The 18,095-nt window shown below is 40.7% G+C and overlaps 1 protein-coding gene across 3 annotated transcripts in view; it reads right to left on the bottom strand.

Annotated features, from left to right (window-relative positions):
• Nucleotides 1-18,095, bottom strand: part of CEPT1 (choline/ethanolamine phosphotransferase 1) — a 31,975-nt gene that overhangs the window by 9,434 nt on the left and 4,446 nt on the right. For 2 of the 3 annotated variants that reach the window (XM_075722509.1, XM_075722508.1), the window contains exons 3-4: nucleotides 16,500-16,647; nucleotides 15,353-15,494 (exon numbers count right to left, since the gene is read on the bottom strand). In XM_075722509.1, the coding sequence (XP_075578624.1) occupies nucleotides 15,353-15,494; nucleotides 16,500-16,647 (290 nt within the window). Of the gene's footprint in view, nucleotides 1-7,982; nucleotides 8,068-15,352; nucleotides 15,495-16,499; nucleotides 16,648-18,095 lie in introns of all 3 variants that reach the window. The other variant, XM_075722510.1, reaches the window with a different exon arrangement.

The following is an 18,095-nucleotide window of genomic DNA, read 5'->3' as shown; positions in this document are numbered from 1 at the left end:
TTCCACGCTTCAGTCTCCAGCACGCAGCAAGAAGAGGAACCACTTCTGGCTCTAGCACAGCTGGTAGGTTTTGTAGAAGGGCAAGAAGGAAAGGCTTATAGAAAAGATTGAGTTTAAGACTTTGTTTTAAAGAGTGTGCGAAAGCCTTGGAGCTAGCAAGAGGGAAAAACAAGGCCATACAAACCAATTCCAGAAACAAGAGTAAAGAAAAAAATACAAGTGAAATATAAGGAGGCTGACTTGCTGGTGTAAAGGAAAAATACAAGTGAAATATGAAGAGGCTGACTTGCTGGTGTATAACGTGAAGCAGTATAATACTATCTCATACTGGAGTACCGTAAAAAAAAATCCTTCAAGACAGTCTGAAATATTTATGGCATATTCTTTATCTCTAATAATGCAATTCTATCTGAAATACTCAAAATCGCTTCTTGAGAATACATGCCTCGCTGCTACATACATACAGTTGATATTATCAACTGCATAGGCATCAGGAAATAATGGTTCAGGAGGTTTTTTTGCCTGTCTTAAATGAACTACAAGACCATGTAATTAAGTTTAATATCAGATCAGCGTGCCACCAAGTTTTCTCTACAGCCTTTGTTCCAGCTTTGGAGTGGATCCTCTCATTTGAGCATCTCCAGTCTGGCCAAAATATAATTTTGTTTCAGCAGCAGATAAATAAGCACAAGGGATAATTACGAGGCTGCATCTAACTTCCATGTAGAACATTCCCCAGAGCATAAGGAAGCAGAAGGGCAACAGTACGTAGTATTCAAGGCAATTTCTTATCTTACTACGGATTCTCTAAATGCTGGCTGCTGCTTTCAGTGGGCTGTAAAAACACTGCATCCATCTCCCACTGCACAACTTCACCTTTCCGTCAGCCAAGAGACTTTCTGAACAACTCCAAGAGCAGGGCACGCACCTATGAAACAAGCACAGAATCGGCACGCGGCAGCGCCAGCAGGCAAACAGGATGCGGCACCCAACCCGCCTATCGCGGCTGCGATCGCCCACCGCTCCCTCCCTGCAGCGAAGCAGCCGAGGGGAGCATGCAGGATGGAGACGGCACAGCAGCAACACCCGTGAACTCGCCAGGCTCTCAGCACGTCATGGCAACGCTCAGCCAACGCTGCCGGAGAAAAGCTAAAGATTCCAATAAGAGACTATTTCTTTTTGATGTCTTTGCTTTGTAAGTTTTCTTTTCACTACGCCAAGCATGGAGATACAAGACGCACAGGAAATAACCTCAGGGGGCCTCCTATATTCTGATTTGTTCAGTAACAATCCTGTAAGTCAATCAGAACTAGCTTGGGGAAAAATTGATTTCCACAAAGAGGAAAGAATGTTCTTAAAAAGAATCCTTATTTTCAGTCCTCATGCAAATGGAGCTACCTTGCAAGAAAAAGTAAAAACGCTCAGCCATGCAAGAAGAGTGATACACAAAACATCTGATTAAATGCAAATTGCTCCCTCCTAGCTTTTGGAGTCAGCATGGAAACATGTTTTCAGTGTGTCCAGCTGAGGAAGGGCTGAAGCAGCTCTGTGAACCTGCACAGGTTAAGCAGGAATGCATTTTATTTAGCCTATTTCACTACTCCTGTCAGCGACCTAAAAGAATATAAAGCAATTGAGAAAGCTCACAGGAACAGTGACTAGTAACTGCTGTAGGTAACAAGCTTGTAGCTTTCCTTGGACAGTAAAACAAGTTTCTTTTGGCAGCAGTAATCTTAATGCAAAATAAAATTAAGGGCATATACTTTAAAAAAATTTCAGATCACAAAATACAAGGTATTCTGAACAACAAACTCTTGCACAAAACTGGGAGCCCAGCTAAATCCATGGAAGCAGTGCCTGGATTCAGGTTAGGGAGACAGCATTATCTTCTTTACACAGCCATGGTACAACCTTTGCTCCATTGCCCGTAGTTCTGCCCTCCGCAACTCAAATACAAATGGCATCAGGCAGCTGGGAAGGGTTCAGCAATGAACTGCAAGTATATTTGGTTAAAAACTCCTCCCTGACTTTTAATAAGAATCTCATATTGCAGAACAAATATTAGCCTTAACTTCAATTCTATATAAAGAGAAGATTTTTAGCACTAAAGGGCTCCTTAAGGAGCAGGCAAAGACGTAAGACCAACTGAGGAGAAACTAAACACCTAAACTATCACCTAAAGTAAAGCATAAGTTCTTAATACCAAGGATGAAAATGGACTGGGAACACCTTACCTATAGGGGATCCTCGTCACCTACACTCATTAAAATCACTGTTGGATTACTTTCAAAAAGACATGCTCCATAACTGTAGAGTACATGCCTGATGCTGGAATTATCCAGTGAATTTTTTTTTTTTTTTTTTTTTTGCAGAATGTTAAATGGCCACTACTTAGAAATCTAAGAATACAGGAATCCGGACAGGCAGCTCCTCAAAGCTAGACCACAAAAGGGAACATTTGGAAACGGAAGCTGGGTGAAAGGGAAAAGAGGCACACTGTTCCTCTATTCATTTATCTTGAATTTAAAATGACTGTGCAACTACAGCATTAAACTCAACTACATTCATGCTGCTGCTAAAAGGAGCAGTCATCCCGGCTTCTCTAAAGACCAACCACTTCCACCCCCAAAACCCAAGGGCTCAGTCCCACTTTCTCCCTTGTGCCAGCTCTGCGGTCTCATGCCATCAGCTGCACTGGGGATATTAGCTTAGCTAAAGTGAGCCAAACAAAAAAGGGGAAGAAAAGAAAGGTTCCTGTCCCAGTTCCTATCATATAAGCGTTCGTTATCCATTTTGCGTGGCCTCATGAACGATGCAAGCACAAAGGAGAGGTCGGTGGAAGGTCTGCACTGCTGCTTTCGGCAGCTGAACGAGAGCGCTGAGTGACTGCAGCCACAGGCTTGGATGACAAGGCAGCATAAGGAGGAATAAACGGGAACGAGTTAAGGCTTCCGAATGAGACACAAGTGGACCGCTACCAGCATTCATAAAGTCCTAAACAGCCCTTAAAATGTAACACAGTAAAAAAAGCAAAAGAATGCACTTAGAAAACAAAGCAACAGTGGTTTTGTCAAGAAAGATGCTGAGCAGAGGTAATGCACGGCACCACCTGGAAAACGTTAACACGTCAGGCACCTAGAGGACATTCGTTTCCTACACTTTAATGATTAACTTGTGTATATGAATTCCTTCAAGATAAAAATGTGCTAGTAATAAAAAGATCCATAAATTGCCTCAGTCACCATATCGGTTTCAAACTCTGGTAGAACTGGGAAGGTACCTAATAAAAAGACAAGAGAAAAACAGGGCTGCATGGAAAGCTGCTTGCTCAGTTTGGCTGCAGACTGACTAAAGCCTTTCTGTACTACCCACGCTGGCCTTTTGCGGAAAAATATATATAGCTTGCTTTAGTGGCTACAGAAATTATTTGCAAAGTAGGGCGATAACGTTCCTGCTTAAATATTACATAAATAGCACTATATTTTTTTTCCACACACACTTCCGTTGCACACTGGAGTACCTCTTCCTATGGTAAGGAAATGCAAACTAGAGTAGTGGATCATTTATCGACTAATAGCAGGAAAGTATTTTTAGCTTCAATGCAAAAAAGATAGGTACCACGAGGAAAAAATAAAACCCACAGCATTGGGAAGTCAAAAGTGGGGAAAGGCCTTTGGTGCTGCAACCCCCTCCACTTAATTACAGAACACAACCAGCAGCCTGGTACCATAAGCAGACCTGCAGAAAGCAAGAACATTTCAAAGCAAATACAGATATTGGCCAGTTCAAAATCAGATTCTGTTTTCTCCTTGTGTTTGTATTTACTTACTCATTTAAACACTACAGTGGACAGCCTAAGAAAAAACAAACGGAAAGAGTTAGCAGCATGTAATTCTGCAGCTCAAGTAAGGGGGTTTCTTAAAGCCTCTTAACTGGGATATTTTCAGCAATCACTCGAGCCACACTTCCCCTAACCTGACAGTTTTTTTGCCTGATGTTTCCTACCGAATTGAGTCATGCTGGTATCAGTAAAACATTAAGCTGCTTTTGGCCCCTGTGTAGTCCCGACCACGCCAGAACATGGCAGAAGATTTACTGTAGATGTAATAATCAAAGGAACTCAGTGTAGTGTAATGGAACACTGGGGGAACTTGAGCAAATGACAGATGAATGAAGAAGGACAATAGAAAAGGTTTGGATGACCACAACGTGAACTTTGGCAACACGCCTAAGGGGGATACAAGCTGGAGCGACCACCGAAGACCAGAGACCCCAATGGAGCACGCGGGGTTAGACTAAGTGTTCTGTAACTGTGTCATTACATAATGTATGCAAATTAAAATGCATATATGCATAAGAAGGGCATGCGGAATCTGCTGTATAAATATGATCAAGAGGAGGCGTCTGTGTGCTAGCTTGGTGGAATTACCACCTAGCACCTATCTCTGCGCAGAAATGAAATAAAGCAATATCTCACCTGTGCGCGTAGAAATCAGCTTATGGCACACTGGGCAGTGAATCCGCTTTTCAGACAACGATGTCAGCATTGCCCAAACAGTTTATGTTGCTAGGACGATGCAGAGACATAGTGCACAGTATGTGGCGGATCCCTAATACGTATGAAATGGAGCAAAGGAAACAAACTGTTTCCCCCAAGACATGCTCATGCTACAATAGATGGATGTGAAGTGATTGTAACAGCTCCTCAGACTCAAAGCAGCCTAGTTCCAAAGATCACTTCTTCAAATAAACCAGGGACTTTTTCATCTTCTAGCAAATAAACAGAAGACCCCAAAAGCGAGTTTTTAAGATCACCAGGAACATCCAGGCAAAGAACCAAGGAACAAAGATCAGGCGCTGAAGACAAAGCGACAAAGAACCTAGACTTAGTTTGTTAAACTAAAAATGCCTAGACAGAACATCTAATTGCAAGGCTGGGAAAAACATTGAAAATGGCCCTGAAAAATACTGATTCTGCAGCAAACTGATGTTAGGAAAGAATAACAAAGAGCAGCTCTGCAGAACTGAAGACAGCAAGTAGGGGCTAGGTCAAAGTGTCAACACTGCACCAGCTACCTTTGTGAACTGAAGATTGTAAACACGAATATCTAAGTGTTTTAATTCAGATAAAGTTAGGGAAGCATAAAAGTTGTGAGGTTTTAAAGGCACATTTCATCCCTCTCTCCCCACCTGCGTAAATTCACAAGCCAGCACAATGCCTACAGAGCTGCCAAAGGCGTTCTCCGTTCCTGCAGCGGATCTGCTCTGCACACTGCAACTCGTTTATTAATCCACCCCTCCTCATCGTGCCAAACCTGGATACAGATTACTTGCTAGTTTTCAAACTTATGTTTTCTGACATAATGGAAGATTATCAGGAACAGTGTTTTAACATTTTATTTCCTATAAAAGTCTAAGAATTTTCCAGATTCATTCATCTTAAACACCTTCATCTGCAATTCCTCTATATGTAATACACATTGTGCTAAACTGTATTAAAACTGCCCACTTCTGATCTATGGAAAACACCAAAATGCGAGGTGTTTACAAGCAAAAGTCACATTCCACCACTACAAGTACTGATGGGCAACATTGCAGAGCTGCAGGAAGAGGGATGCAGGGCTGAAGCTCTTTAGAATTCTGCACATTTACACTTTTTAACTTGATTCCCAAAATCTCCCCCCACCACCCCAATTCTTTAAAGCCTTCATGTTCTTTTAAATAACCTCTCTGGAGGCTAAAGGCATAAGCAAAATTCATTAACAATTTAAAAAGTTTTCTCCATCGTTGATGAATAAAACCCCCTTACAACCCAGCACACGTTAAGTACAAGGTTTATCTGTGTTGCAAGAATTGCAATCTGTTCACTTCATATTTTGCCAGATCACGTAGTACTTTCAAGACAGGGCTATATGGTTATGCTTTCTCACTACAAGTGTTAGTTACATGAAACAGCTATCAGATGAAAGAGAATAGCATGAGTACGTATTTCCTGTAGCTTAACCATCTCAGAGATGGTGCAATACTGGAATAAAAATCTATACCACCTGACCTCAAACTGTGTAAAATAACTGCGATGCTTTGCGTGTTCTGAGTGACTGAGAAGCAGCAGCATCTTTAATTAGTTAAGACTAAAAATACAGATGCTAGAAGACATCTGAAACTACACATGCAAGAATTTAAGAAGATAATTAAGTCTATTCCGTAATTCAGTATGCTAAAAACTGGCTAAAATTAGCATGCATGAGGGGACTTGTCAGAAGCAAACACTCAGCATTCTGTTACTGGAGTAAAAGTGACAAAACGCTCTGCCTGGCTCATCTGCTACACACACCAACCCTACCAACCACTGCATTTATTTGGAAAACAAATGTCGTCTTGAACAGCAAAGGCATCCTTTCCAAGGGTGGAGACCACAGCAGGGTCTACAGACTGACTTCTCCTTCAGCTCCAGGTCACCTGTGCAGAGGATCAGAACTCCTCCCTCAGGTGGCATTTTGCCCTCATCCATTTTAAACAACTCGCTTTCATTACAGAATTTGGAGCTGCTTCCTCTCACCTAACTATCATGCCAATGGGGGACTTCAGAAGTCTCGGAGCGTTTTGGTACTAAGGGATTTCTTCCCCCCCCCCGCCCAAGTGACTTCTCAGGAAGAGTCATAACGCCATTATCACAACGGGCTCAAATCTTGATTAAGCTCTTCCTTCCTTCGAATTATTTCTTCCCACATTACCATTTCCTGACAGTAAGTATTTCCAGCCTTTCATAGACTGTCAACAAAAGTATTTAAAAATTATGTCATCTGACTCGCTTCAGAGCACGCCTGATTGTCACTGGGCTGAAACTGTCAGATGCAGCCCGCAGATACGGCAGACACCATGATTTACCAGATTGCTGATATTGTTGGATCTCAAGTAGAGCTGGTAATTAAGGACTCTTTCTAATAGCCTCATGAAAACAGAGATTGTGCTGAACCATTACAGGAAAAAGAACAAGCCAAAAGAACAGCGTAATTTGCATCAATGCAAGTTTAACAAAGGGTATCTAAACAAGCCACCAAAAAAAATTTATTTAAAAAAGTTTTATTTAAAATCTGATGCAGTTCTAAGAAGGCTATCAAAAATACCAAAAAGCTGTTCTTATATCCCAAATATTTCAAGGGAAACTCCTGGCTAATAATCCAGCAACTATGAGAAATTTCAAGGAACCCAACTTACGTTTAATGATACCATTTTATTGGGGGGAGGGGGGGGAACCCCACCTATATACACTGTATTAAAAGAGCCAAAATAAGGAAGAGAAAGTCCTTTCCAAAAGGAACAGTAAACCAGAGTGGAGAAGGATATATTTAGCAGACATAAGGAGAATCATTTTGAAAATAAAGACAACCAGGAAATGAAGTTACTTAGCGATGAAGCTACAAGCACAGTTAAGTGACCAGACTACACGGATGAAGCAGCACAGTTCAAAACAGGCATTTTTTAACCAGTAACCGGTGACTTTTTAAGCTATTGCACAGCATACAGTTCCCTGAACTAGGCAAGAAATCCTTTTTTTTTTTTTTTGGTGGAAAGGTATTTAAACAGCAACAACAACAAAAAAAATTCTACAACTTTAAAAAGCAGTTCCAACAAAATTAATCTATACCCTGCTGCTTCCACAACCCTGGTTATCTTTTAGGTGAAGCCAGAACTGTGACAAAGTAAAAAGCAATGCTTAAAGCAAACTTTTCTGTTTAATGGGCAGGTTTTCGCTTTGTTTTCAAATAAAACATGACGCTTTCAAAAAAATTTATTTCCATTAGATCGGATTTTTCCTGCTCATTCATATTTTGCAAACATTTTTTCCCCCTGTATTAAAGCACTTGTGAAATACCCTTAGATGTTGTTTTTCATATACCAGTTACTATGTGCATGACAAAGGTGCTGTCTCTGCTTAGTCCATGCCATTGCTCGCCAGGTAGCATTAACGTTCACTTTACCGTGTAATTCCAGAACCAGGGCCCCAGAGTTCCTGTGAGAAGCTGGATTGTTATTGTACAGAGCATAGACTCCGTAACATCAAATCTACGTGTGAGGGAAAGAAACATTTCAAAACATTTTCCTGAGCACTTCAGTTAAGTGGAACCATTAGAACGGATCTTCAGTCACGGTATAAAGAACAGAATCCAGACAACTACTGTACAGCATTGAGATAATTTAAAGGGTAGGTCAGAGGAAGGGAATTAATGACCACAAAAAATGAGAGTATTAGTGAATTAACAAAAATATTGTAACCCACATAGTATTTTACACATTCAAAACTCCATTCAGAGCTTCTACAATTTACAGTACCACTCCAACACATGGGCAAACACAATCATCAGCGTGTGCGTGAGGAAACAAAATTTAATTCCTTGCTGCAAGTCACAGCAAATAAAATTCATAATCAAACACAATCCAGGACCTCTCATCTCCCTACCCCATGCTTGTACCTCCGAATGACACTGAATATATATTCATATATATTCATTCACTGAAGCGCAGACTGCATCTTCAGTTTGCCACCTCTAAGGGAAAACAAGGAGTTACACCTCCTTGCTCACGCAGCTCCTTGGCTTTTTGGCAAATAATGCTAAAAGAAGTCAAGTGAGCTCCGGACCCCTGCTCAGTGGCAACCAGACTCTGTTCTGTATACATTTATTTTTCACCCCTGACAGAAAGGGATGAAAAAATAAGCTGTAGCCAACACAGCCACAACTACCTTATGGTACAGTACAAATTTATAGCATTTTATAAGTAAAATATTTTAAAGTGTGATCAAATTAAAATTACATCACACCATCTAGTTAAAACAAACAAAAAAAAGATTTCAGCAATAACAGATTCAGCCATAACAGAGATCCTGTTTATTGCAGTGCTTATCAAAGTATGCGTGGAACAGAAGCAAGCAGACTGCCATCCAGCAGCACGCCAATTGATTAAAAAGGTACATCAGAGAAACAAAGCTCATCGTGATTGCACTGACAGAGCTTAAGAAGTGCAGTACGATGTGCAGTCCCATCCCTGGTGAGAGGGTACGCTGAATTTCAGTCTGATCAGCATTTTCAGTTTAATTATCACAACACATAATACAGTATCTAGTCAGAAAGTGTAACATTTGGTATTTTAGGGCATATGGGAAGAGAAAGTCACATATACAAACAACAGAGCTTTGGTACTTTTGGACAGCTGCAGTTTCTTTTCCTTTTTTTCCTATGTTACTCCAAGCGATATTTGCATTCAGACATGGATTCATTTTTTAAAGCATTATCTGGGAAAGCTTAGGAGGGGGCCATCAACCTTGGCATGTGCTTAACTCTTAGATGTTGGTAGTGACAAGTCTTATTTCGTATGCTGTCTGCTCCGCTGGGTTCCCTTGTCAAGCTGGTGTCTTGAGCCAATTAACACGCAATTGATTAGTCATGCACCCAGAACATACTCTGTCAGCGCTAATTTATTGAGCGTATTCCATGCACAATTCTTAAAAGGTCCTGTTTGATTAAACAAGCCATTAGACTTTACAAGGGCCACCGCTGAATCAAGTTTCAGAATTTAGAGACAGCTGCAGTCAATTCTTTCCTTGTCCAGAACAGTGAACTGAAAGGATTTAATTCAAAGTTGAGATATTTCCTGAGAAATGAACCAACCAAGAACAACAGGAAACAGATACTTACACTGAAGATTGCTCTGAAATCAAGTCAATCACCACCAATTCAGCTGATCTAATGCAGCTTCTTTTTAATAGTGTGTGAAATTAAAGGGGGGGGGGGGGCACACGACACACATTTATGTACCATCCTCCTCCTCCCCAACGCACTGAATTCCTTGCAATAGTCCCATGTAGCAAAACACGGCTGACAAGACAGACACCCTTGCCTCATCAGAAAACAGAAGTTATGAGTCTGGGAAACTCTAGAGGATATGTCTACCACTTCAGACTCCGCACAGCAGCACTCTGGTCTGAGCAATGATTATTCTTCCATCTGTCTTATCCGTATCTACCAAGCGTGCAAGTGGGATTACTCAGGCTGGGCAGTGAACTACGAATCTGAGCAAGAGACAAAGGATTGTTTTCTTAAGGGAACCACTGCAGCAAGAAAAGAATGTTCATCCTCACAACACGAGAAAAAAAAGGCTAAAAGTCCCATGCTAGAAGTCCAAATGTTTAGTTTTAAAGGTTGTTATGGAGTTCCAACCCAGCATTTTACTTGGACATAATGAAATACAAATAGCATGAATAAATCAAACCGTACAGAAGAAAGAAAAGCGTAAGCAAATTAAAACTATTCCCAGCTACAGGAAATTCATCTTGAGGTAAAAATATTAGAAATGAGCCATAAGCTTTTCTCCTTTCCTTGTTGTAATACACTTAAGATGATAGATCAAGTTTTTCCTTTTGCTGCTTATTAACATAGATTAAAAGTTGTACAGGTCAGATAACGAGGTGAAGCATGCGGCTATTACGTTGAAGCTCACTATTTCACAGAGCACTAAGAACATCTTTCAATGATAAAGGCAGAAAAATCAGAAGCAGCACCTCTACGCATGACTGCTTGGTTCCTGGTTTGAAACACTGTTAAGGGACTTGTGAGAGGGAAAGGAAGAAGGAGGAGGATCATGATGTGGAAAACCCCGCTCATCATTTACATCAGCCGTCAGCAATTTCAGCTGCATTAATGCTGTAGCAAGGCACTTAAATATATTTATGACACACACCAAGCACTAGAGAAATGCGGACAGGTGGCAATGAGTGACCAAAGGATGCAGAAGGCAGCAGGTTGCAAGCAGCAAACTCAACGCCGACCACAACACTACTTCAGCGTACACTTCCTGCAAGTGTAGAGAAACCAATTCCCCCCGACATCAAGAGAGACTCTACTGAGCTTCAAACTTGCCTCTGCAAATAACCAAGGTGTTAAAGTTCTTCAAGAAGTGTTGGAAAAACCTGTAAGATGGAAAGTTTTAAGCCCTATAATCATGGAGATTACTGTCTTATCTCCTACCATAATCCTGAGATCCTGAAGCTGTTCCCAAGAGCAAGAACTCAATGTGCTAAACTTTGACTTGGAAGGTTTCCATCTCTGTATTTTGATATTTGGTGTGAGTTGTCTATCCAGGACAACATACTAACTCCTTTTCCACTAACTGCTAAAGAGGAAGGCTTCATTTTAGCTGCTTTCTGAACTACAGCCTCATTTACTCATCTTTCCTTTAAACCCCAGTGGTAGTACTGGCAAGAAGGCTCAGAAGGCTAACCAAATTAACCACCTTCCCTTCCTAAACCAACCCACTATCAAGCGGGCTCTTGCTTATTTACAACTGCTACAGTGTCACTGAACAAGAATGTTCCCCCAAATTCTCCAACATTCCTCAATAATGGCTGTTTTGTTAGACAGCCTGAGTGCTTTTGCTTTCTCTAGGGACTATTATTCAAACAGTGAAATAACATTTTTAACTTTTCAGTTCTATGAAAGCTGGGAAGAGCTGACCCTTCTTCTCAGTGTTTACAGATATGCCTTTATGAAGCATCCTTAGAAACCAATTCCCATGTCATTGTGTGTATATATATTTATACATATACACACACACATCCCCTTATAATTGCTACTATCACCAGCTTTCCATATTTCTATTAAGAAAGGTTGGGATAAACCCGATAATGCAATAACTCATAGGAGAAATGCTGGAGACCACAGTGCAGCAACACTCTCGTGTCTCTGGGTGGACCCTTGATGAGGGCCCACTGGGTTTTTAAAATAAGACTAGCACTTCCCCCCACCCAGCATGGCCAAGCATTACAAGGTCTTTCCTGTGCAGTGCTGCGTCTCATGTCTCGTAAGACAACACTCAAGTTGCAATGCAGAACCCAGCTCAGATCTGACAGGGACTAATGGCTCTAGCTTCACTTCTAACTTCCCTGGATTTGAGACGGCTCCTGCTGAGTCAGACTGTCTGTGCACTGACCTTGTACGGTGCGATACAGCGCTGAACCTGCATAAGCACAGACATCTAATATACTTCTCGAAGCCAGAACAGTGAGCAGGTGCAGTATTGAATCCAAGTGGAATAAGTTTGGATCTGGAAGAACCAGAGCTAGTAATCACAACCGGGCTCTGGCTAATGGCAGGCAAGTTCCCTCCAGGGTTTGTGCACGATATTCCCTAATGATTCTATTTTCTGCACAGTGTTCCTAAAATACCAGATCTGCTTCCACATGGACATGCAAAAGCCCACTGGGGCTTGCCAGTTTGATTTCTGTGATACGCAGAAGAAAATGCACTCTCTCCAAACCAGAGATGCCCCGGTTATGGCACAGCTGTACCCATACAACACTGAGCCTGAAACAAAGCTCATTCTGTATTGCAGCACAGCAAGTCCACAATCCAGATAAACCAGTTACTGTGCTGGAAAACAGAACAGGAGAACAAGGTATTTGGACTGCTTTAATATTGAATGTTTTCCTGCAATTCAGAATCACCTTGTTGTTTCTTCAAACGTGCAGTATATTCCTGCTCTTTCCCGAGCCCGTTCCCAGGTCAGGTGTTTGTTCTTAAACAAAACTTCTGCATATGACTCCATCCATGCTGTTCCCTGCTGCCTTTGCACCGCTGATGTTACTTACAGTGACTTTTACCGTAGCCAGCCCAACTTGCTTTGAGACACTTCCTGCTTCCTCACGGGGAATTTTTAAGCAATACTGACCTCTAGCTATTTTTTCCAGCTATTGAACCAACTCAAGTTGCTTTCTGTAAGGCTGCCAACAGCTGCCAAGATTAATAAAATTATATGATCATTTAAGATGGAGACAGATCACAGGACCTTACCAGCTCAACTGATTATTCTGCAGTCCTGGAGCAGTGCAGGGCAGCTCCTCACAGTTGTCAGTGGGAAGAAAAAGAACCAGCACAGTTGATGTATTCGGTAAGCGGGCACAATTAAACTAATGGTTTTCCTGCTCCACCTGCAACACCTCATAGGAATTTAGCAGAAATGATCCATTTCCTCCTCCTCCCTCAGGGTGAACGCTCTTGCTCTGCAGACAGAATCTGACAGAAAGCGTGCTCTGCACAGCTCCAGTGAATTGTCAAGGCTGGTATACAGTGACAGCATATGTGAATCTGACATTGTTCTGCAAGCATACACTTAATTTGACAGACTAATTTATCTTTTTTCTTTTTTAAGACCATGACTTTCAGCAAGCAAAGTTGATTATACATTTAACTGTTCAAGTTTGAGCTGTGTGAAAGGAGTAAAATATTAATCACTCCCTCCATCAGCCTGCTGCTCTTCTCTGAGCTGTTTCCAGTTTGCTTGAGTTGATCTCTGTAATGAAATACAATTTCTTGGACATAATCTCATCACAGAAAGAGAGTAAGTGCTAGCCAACTGTGTGCTCTTTCCTGCTTATTTGGAATGGAAGGCAAGTTAGAAATGCTGTCATGTTTCCTAAAACATCACTGCTTTTCACAGCCCCCTCAGTGTATTTTTGACATGGAGTTACTACGTAGGATACACAGACAGGAAAAAGCTACTGTGCACTGAGACCTTTTCGGCTCCTTTCAACAGCTGTCTCCAATTCCACTTATTCGGGAGTAAGAATTCCTAAGCCTGCTTGCTCCAGAGAATCTGAAAGGGTAGATAAAGTATAGGCTTTTTTCCAGTTTTGTGATTGGTGAAATGAAAGCTTCAGAAAAAACTAGTAGCAAACAGCAAGAATCAATTAACTGGATAAATAATCTCAGAGTTTTTGCCATAGAAATGAACATCAGCTTATGGCAGTCTATTAACCTTATGACACAGGGCAAATGAAGAAACAAATGTGTTTACTATACAGTGCTGTCCATTACCTAAAATAATGATACACACACATTTCTGTGCTTATTGCCTTCTCTAAATTAGCTACATATTGATGGATCATCAAATTCTCATCATGTAAGGCCATGCAGAACAATAGTATCCATTACAAAGTGTTGTCTCCAAAGTATAAAGATTCCTCACAAAAGCAAAAAGCAAAAGTAACAGTGAATACCAGGAGTAATGTACGCATTTGTCTGGAGCACAAAAGCAAACTGGGTGGTTTTGATACCTGCATCTGTAAAGTCAAGCACGTGCCAAGGTTGGGGGTTTTTGTGTTCTTTGGTCGATAACAGGAAAACTTTGATTATCAGGACCCTGTAAAGTTCAAAGGAAGCTAAAAGCATTCAGTGTTGAACCTTTGGTAGAACATGAAAAGTTAGAAGCCTAAAACAGTACAAGATAGGAGCCAGATGTCTTACTTGAAAGATTCAGCATCAGGGAATTGACTGAAAGTATTCTATCTGCTTTGGTGTAGTCAGGATTAGAACAGGGGTCTAGATTTTCTTTTTTGATTTCTCCAGTAGACACTGAAAACTGCTCCAACATCTTACATTTTTCCAGCAGAAACACAGAAGTTTCTCAAGAGAATCTGCATTAGTATTCTGCCAATAAGAGCTGTTACAGACAAGAGGTCCATAATTGTACTGGTTTAGCAGTATCTGGGTATCCATAGATCAGCAACAACAGAATGCAGATAAACAGCGCATGTTGTAGCATTATCTCAAAGTCCCATACAAACTAAGGACAAGTTTCAGAGGTTTCCAGGTGCAAAATCATTCTGCAGCATATTTACTTGAAATATATTTGTTAGATCTATGAATGCAAACACAGAATAAACATACATTTCCACACTAAGGCTAGTGAATCCCACAGCTCACCGAGTGCTTGTGTTCCGTTTCCCCACCTACCCTCACCCACCAGCAAACAGGACTTTAGCTCCTGACTTTCTTGGCATTGCAATTTTGGTCCCATTATTGACAGAACCACAGTCTACGCTAACTAAGAGGGATTCAGAACTTTAAATTGTAGGCACAATGTCAATGAATACACTGTATTTTAAGAGTTATGCTTAATAGTAAAGGTTAACTATACCATCACCACAAGTCAAGCAAGATCAAGAGACGGGTAGTTAACTGAACACTAAAGCCAGAGTGCCACCATCAGACAAAAGCACTCCACTCTTGGGGATGAAACACCCCAGGTACTTTCCCTATTTATTCAGGTTTAAATGACTTCAGAAGCTCTTAATTAACTAATATGACAAAAGGATATTTTACCACTCCTAAAACAAGCCAACTAACATTCGGTATTAATTGCGGATCCAACAGCTAATAGCTGCCACAAGCTCTAAGCGTGTATATGTGAATACAAACAATTTACTACTGCCCTAAATACCTGAACTACAATCACATAAAGTGCAACTAGACAGGAAAGCAGCCTAACTTTCACTTTTATTTTCAGCCAAGGTACTTACATGCCAAAGCGCAACGTTCCAGAGACGTACGTCTGCCAATGCGCGCAGTAAAACATGAATGTTCCAGCAAAACAACAAAAGAACATCCAGTCAGGGTTCGTTCCCAGCTGCACAGCAATACAAGTTCCCAAAACCACAAAGACTGCAGAAGAAAATCAGTCACATAGTAAAAAGATAAAGTGTGTATGTGTGCAAAGATCCTTACCAGAAACAAATCTAACAAAAGGACCCAGAGAAGGAGAGACAGTGTGAAGGTATCCTGATGCGTTTTATTTCACAGACATAAGAGATTAAACACTTCCATTTTAAAAAAGTACAGACTGTAAAATGTGTATTTAAATTCCTATCAGTTATCAGAAGTCCTCAGTATTGAGGGTTTCTTAGTTTCCTACATTTTTATTGAACTTAATGGGATTATACATCAAGGGGCTTGAGCGATTTATGCAATTGCAGTCTGTGGCCAGAGTTTGGGGGTTTTCTCCTGTATCCAAGATTTGCTGGACATATTTTCCCCCCTTTTCTGAATTTTTATTATGCCATTATAAAAAACCCAAGGTCTGTCATTCAAGATTCATGCCTCCCCTCCCCCCTTTAAATACACGACTTTGATAAAGCATTCATAAAAATGTAAAAGCGTAAGAGCTTTAAAATTTAAGTAACGAAAAGTATCTAATCATTCTTTTGCAATGGGGTTAAACTTCAGGCTGGCTCAATGAACTCTACCTACCTAGAAAGGAACTGATCTTGCTGATTCTAATCTTAAACTCAGACTTCTACCGTCCCATTGTTTAGGCTTCATACCTGTCTTGCAATCGCTCTATATAGATTCGATCTAAAATAATATAGAAGAGCATTTTGACAACTTCTCACAGAATTTTTTTTAGAACCAAGACTCTGATAAAGCATACACATAAGACTGCTGGCTCAGACTGAATTAGTCACATGCTTAATTTTTTCAGTGTCATACAAGAGAAGACATTCAGCTGATCAAGAGTACTGTCTATGGAAAGACGGTTGACTGAAAAGCTATACATTCAGCAATATCAGTTGTCCTCTTCTTCAGTAAAGAAGCATTTTTCTGTATTCCAGATTTGATCCCTGAAATAGTGTCATTTAATTCTCATACTTCAATTAAAAATGACAATACCTGTGGAAAGTGAATCACAGCCATGATCAAAAAGTTCTCCTAATGGAGTACTGCTATTTGTCCTTCTTGCTTGTTTTCCATCTATAGCATCCAGAGACTGGTAGATGAAAAGGCCACATGCACAAGCAATGTACGCCCAGGGAGGTGCCTAAGAAAGTCAATGAGAGTAAAAGATTTTTTTAAGCCTTAAAAAAAAAAAAGCCTGAAGTTGAACTATCTTACACTCTCATACAGTAGTTTTTCATTTGCATCATCACATCATGGACTTTTCAGTAGCTGGTCCTTGCAGGGACAGGCAGAGGGGTTTATGACATGTGAAATGTAAATAAAACAGTGACAAGAGCTACTAGCTTAGATTAATAGGCATAGCACATTTTCTAAAGCAGCAAGCTGCATTGTACATCTGAAAAAAATTATAGTACTACATCTGCAAAGCGGTGCACAATTAAGCTCTCGTCTTGCTTCTCTTTCGTGTAGGGGTATGCGTAAGTTGATAGAGTGATTTATAAGCTGGAAAGCTTTCTTAGCCCCCAAAATGTGCAACTGCGTCACAAACACTGAGCTCATCTTCACAAGACCTCAGGAGGTGTCACGTACTAAAACGCTGCCAAGTACAGCGTATTACCAGGCTGCAGTGGCATTTGAGAACTATGGCAAAGGGCTCAAACTTTCAGAGTTCAAGTTTAGCTGTTACATTTTCTGAGCTCTGTAAAGCTTCGGTGCTCTGCAGTACAGCACCTCCACCACCAATTGTTTTTTCTCCTACCAGGCAACAGCAGCATTGCCCAATCTACGTTAATAACCCTTAATATTCACATCCTGTATAGCGACTTATTTCTACGGAAATACAAACAATACCAAATCCTGCTAGACCAAAGACTACAATTCAAGCTTTTTGCAGTATTTGAAGCATAAACCATTATTACCACAAAAGCCAGAGGGTTGCCATTAGTCCATCTCAGTTTACACATTCATAAAACGGGTATTATTGGATATTTTGCTCTTCACATTTGACACACTTTTTATAAAGTGAGCATTTACGAGCAGCTCTATTTTATAGACCATGCCAATGAAGTCCAAATAGAGCTAAGTAGTTTAAGCAAGCCGACTCGCCTCTCAAAGCTCTGGAGTCCAGCTTCTTTGGGTCTACCCAACCATGATTCATTTGTAGCACAACTTAAATATATTCTTTCCACAGCTTGCATTGTTCCTGCTACTGCATTTTACTAAAAACAGTTCATTTTGCCTCAAAAGCTGGCACCATGCTCTGCTTTTAGCAGTGTAGCTATACAAACCATCACAAGGAGAGAGGTAAGGGGGAAGCGTGTCGCCCAAAAGCGGGGGATCACATTTTGACAAGGCTGTGATGCTACAGAATTCCATCCCATAATGATACTTCTATTTCTTATGGATAGATTTTATACACAAGGTTTAAGTTCTCTTTCCGTATCATGCAATTTTTCCTCTATAAACTTCAAAAAACCCCACCAGACTGTGGCTCCTCTTCTTCCTTAAACACTACTTTCATTACCAGTGGAGGTGTTTCCACTTAGATATTCTTTGTATCTGCGTAAGATCTCACAGGTCCCTCTCTTA

This window comes from Pelecanus crispus, chromosome 17, assembly GCF_030463565.1.
Source record: "Pelecanus crispus isolate bPelCri1 chromosome 17, bPelCri1.pri, whole genome shotgun sequence".
Lineage (NCBI taxonomy): Eukaryota > Metazoa > Chordata > Aves > Pelecaniformes > Pelecanidae > Pelecanus > Pelecanus crispus.
Note: the sequence above shows the minus strand (reverse complement) of the source record. Positions and strands in the feature narration are given on the sequence as shown.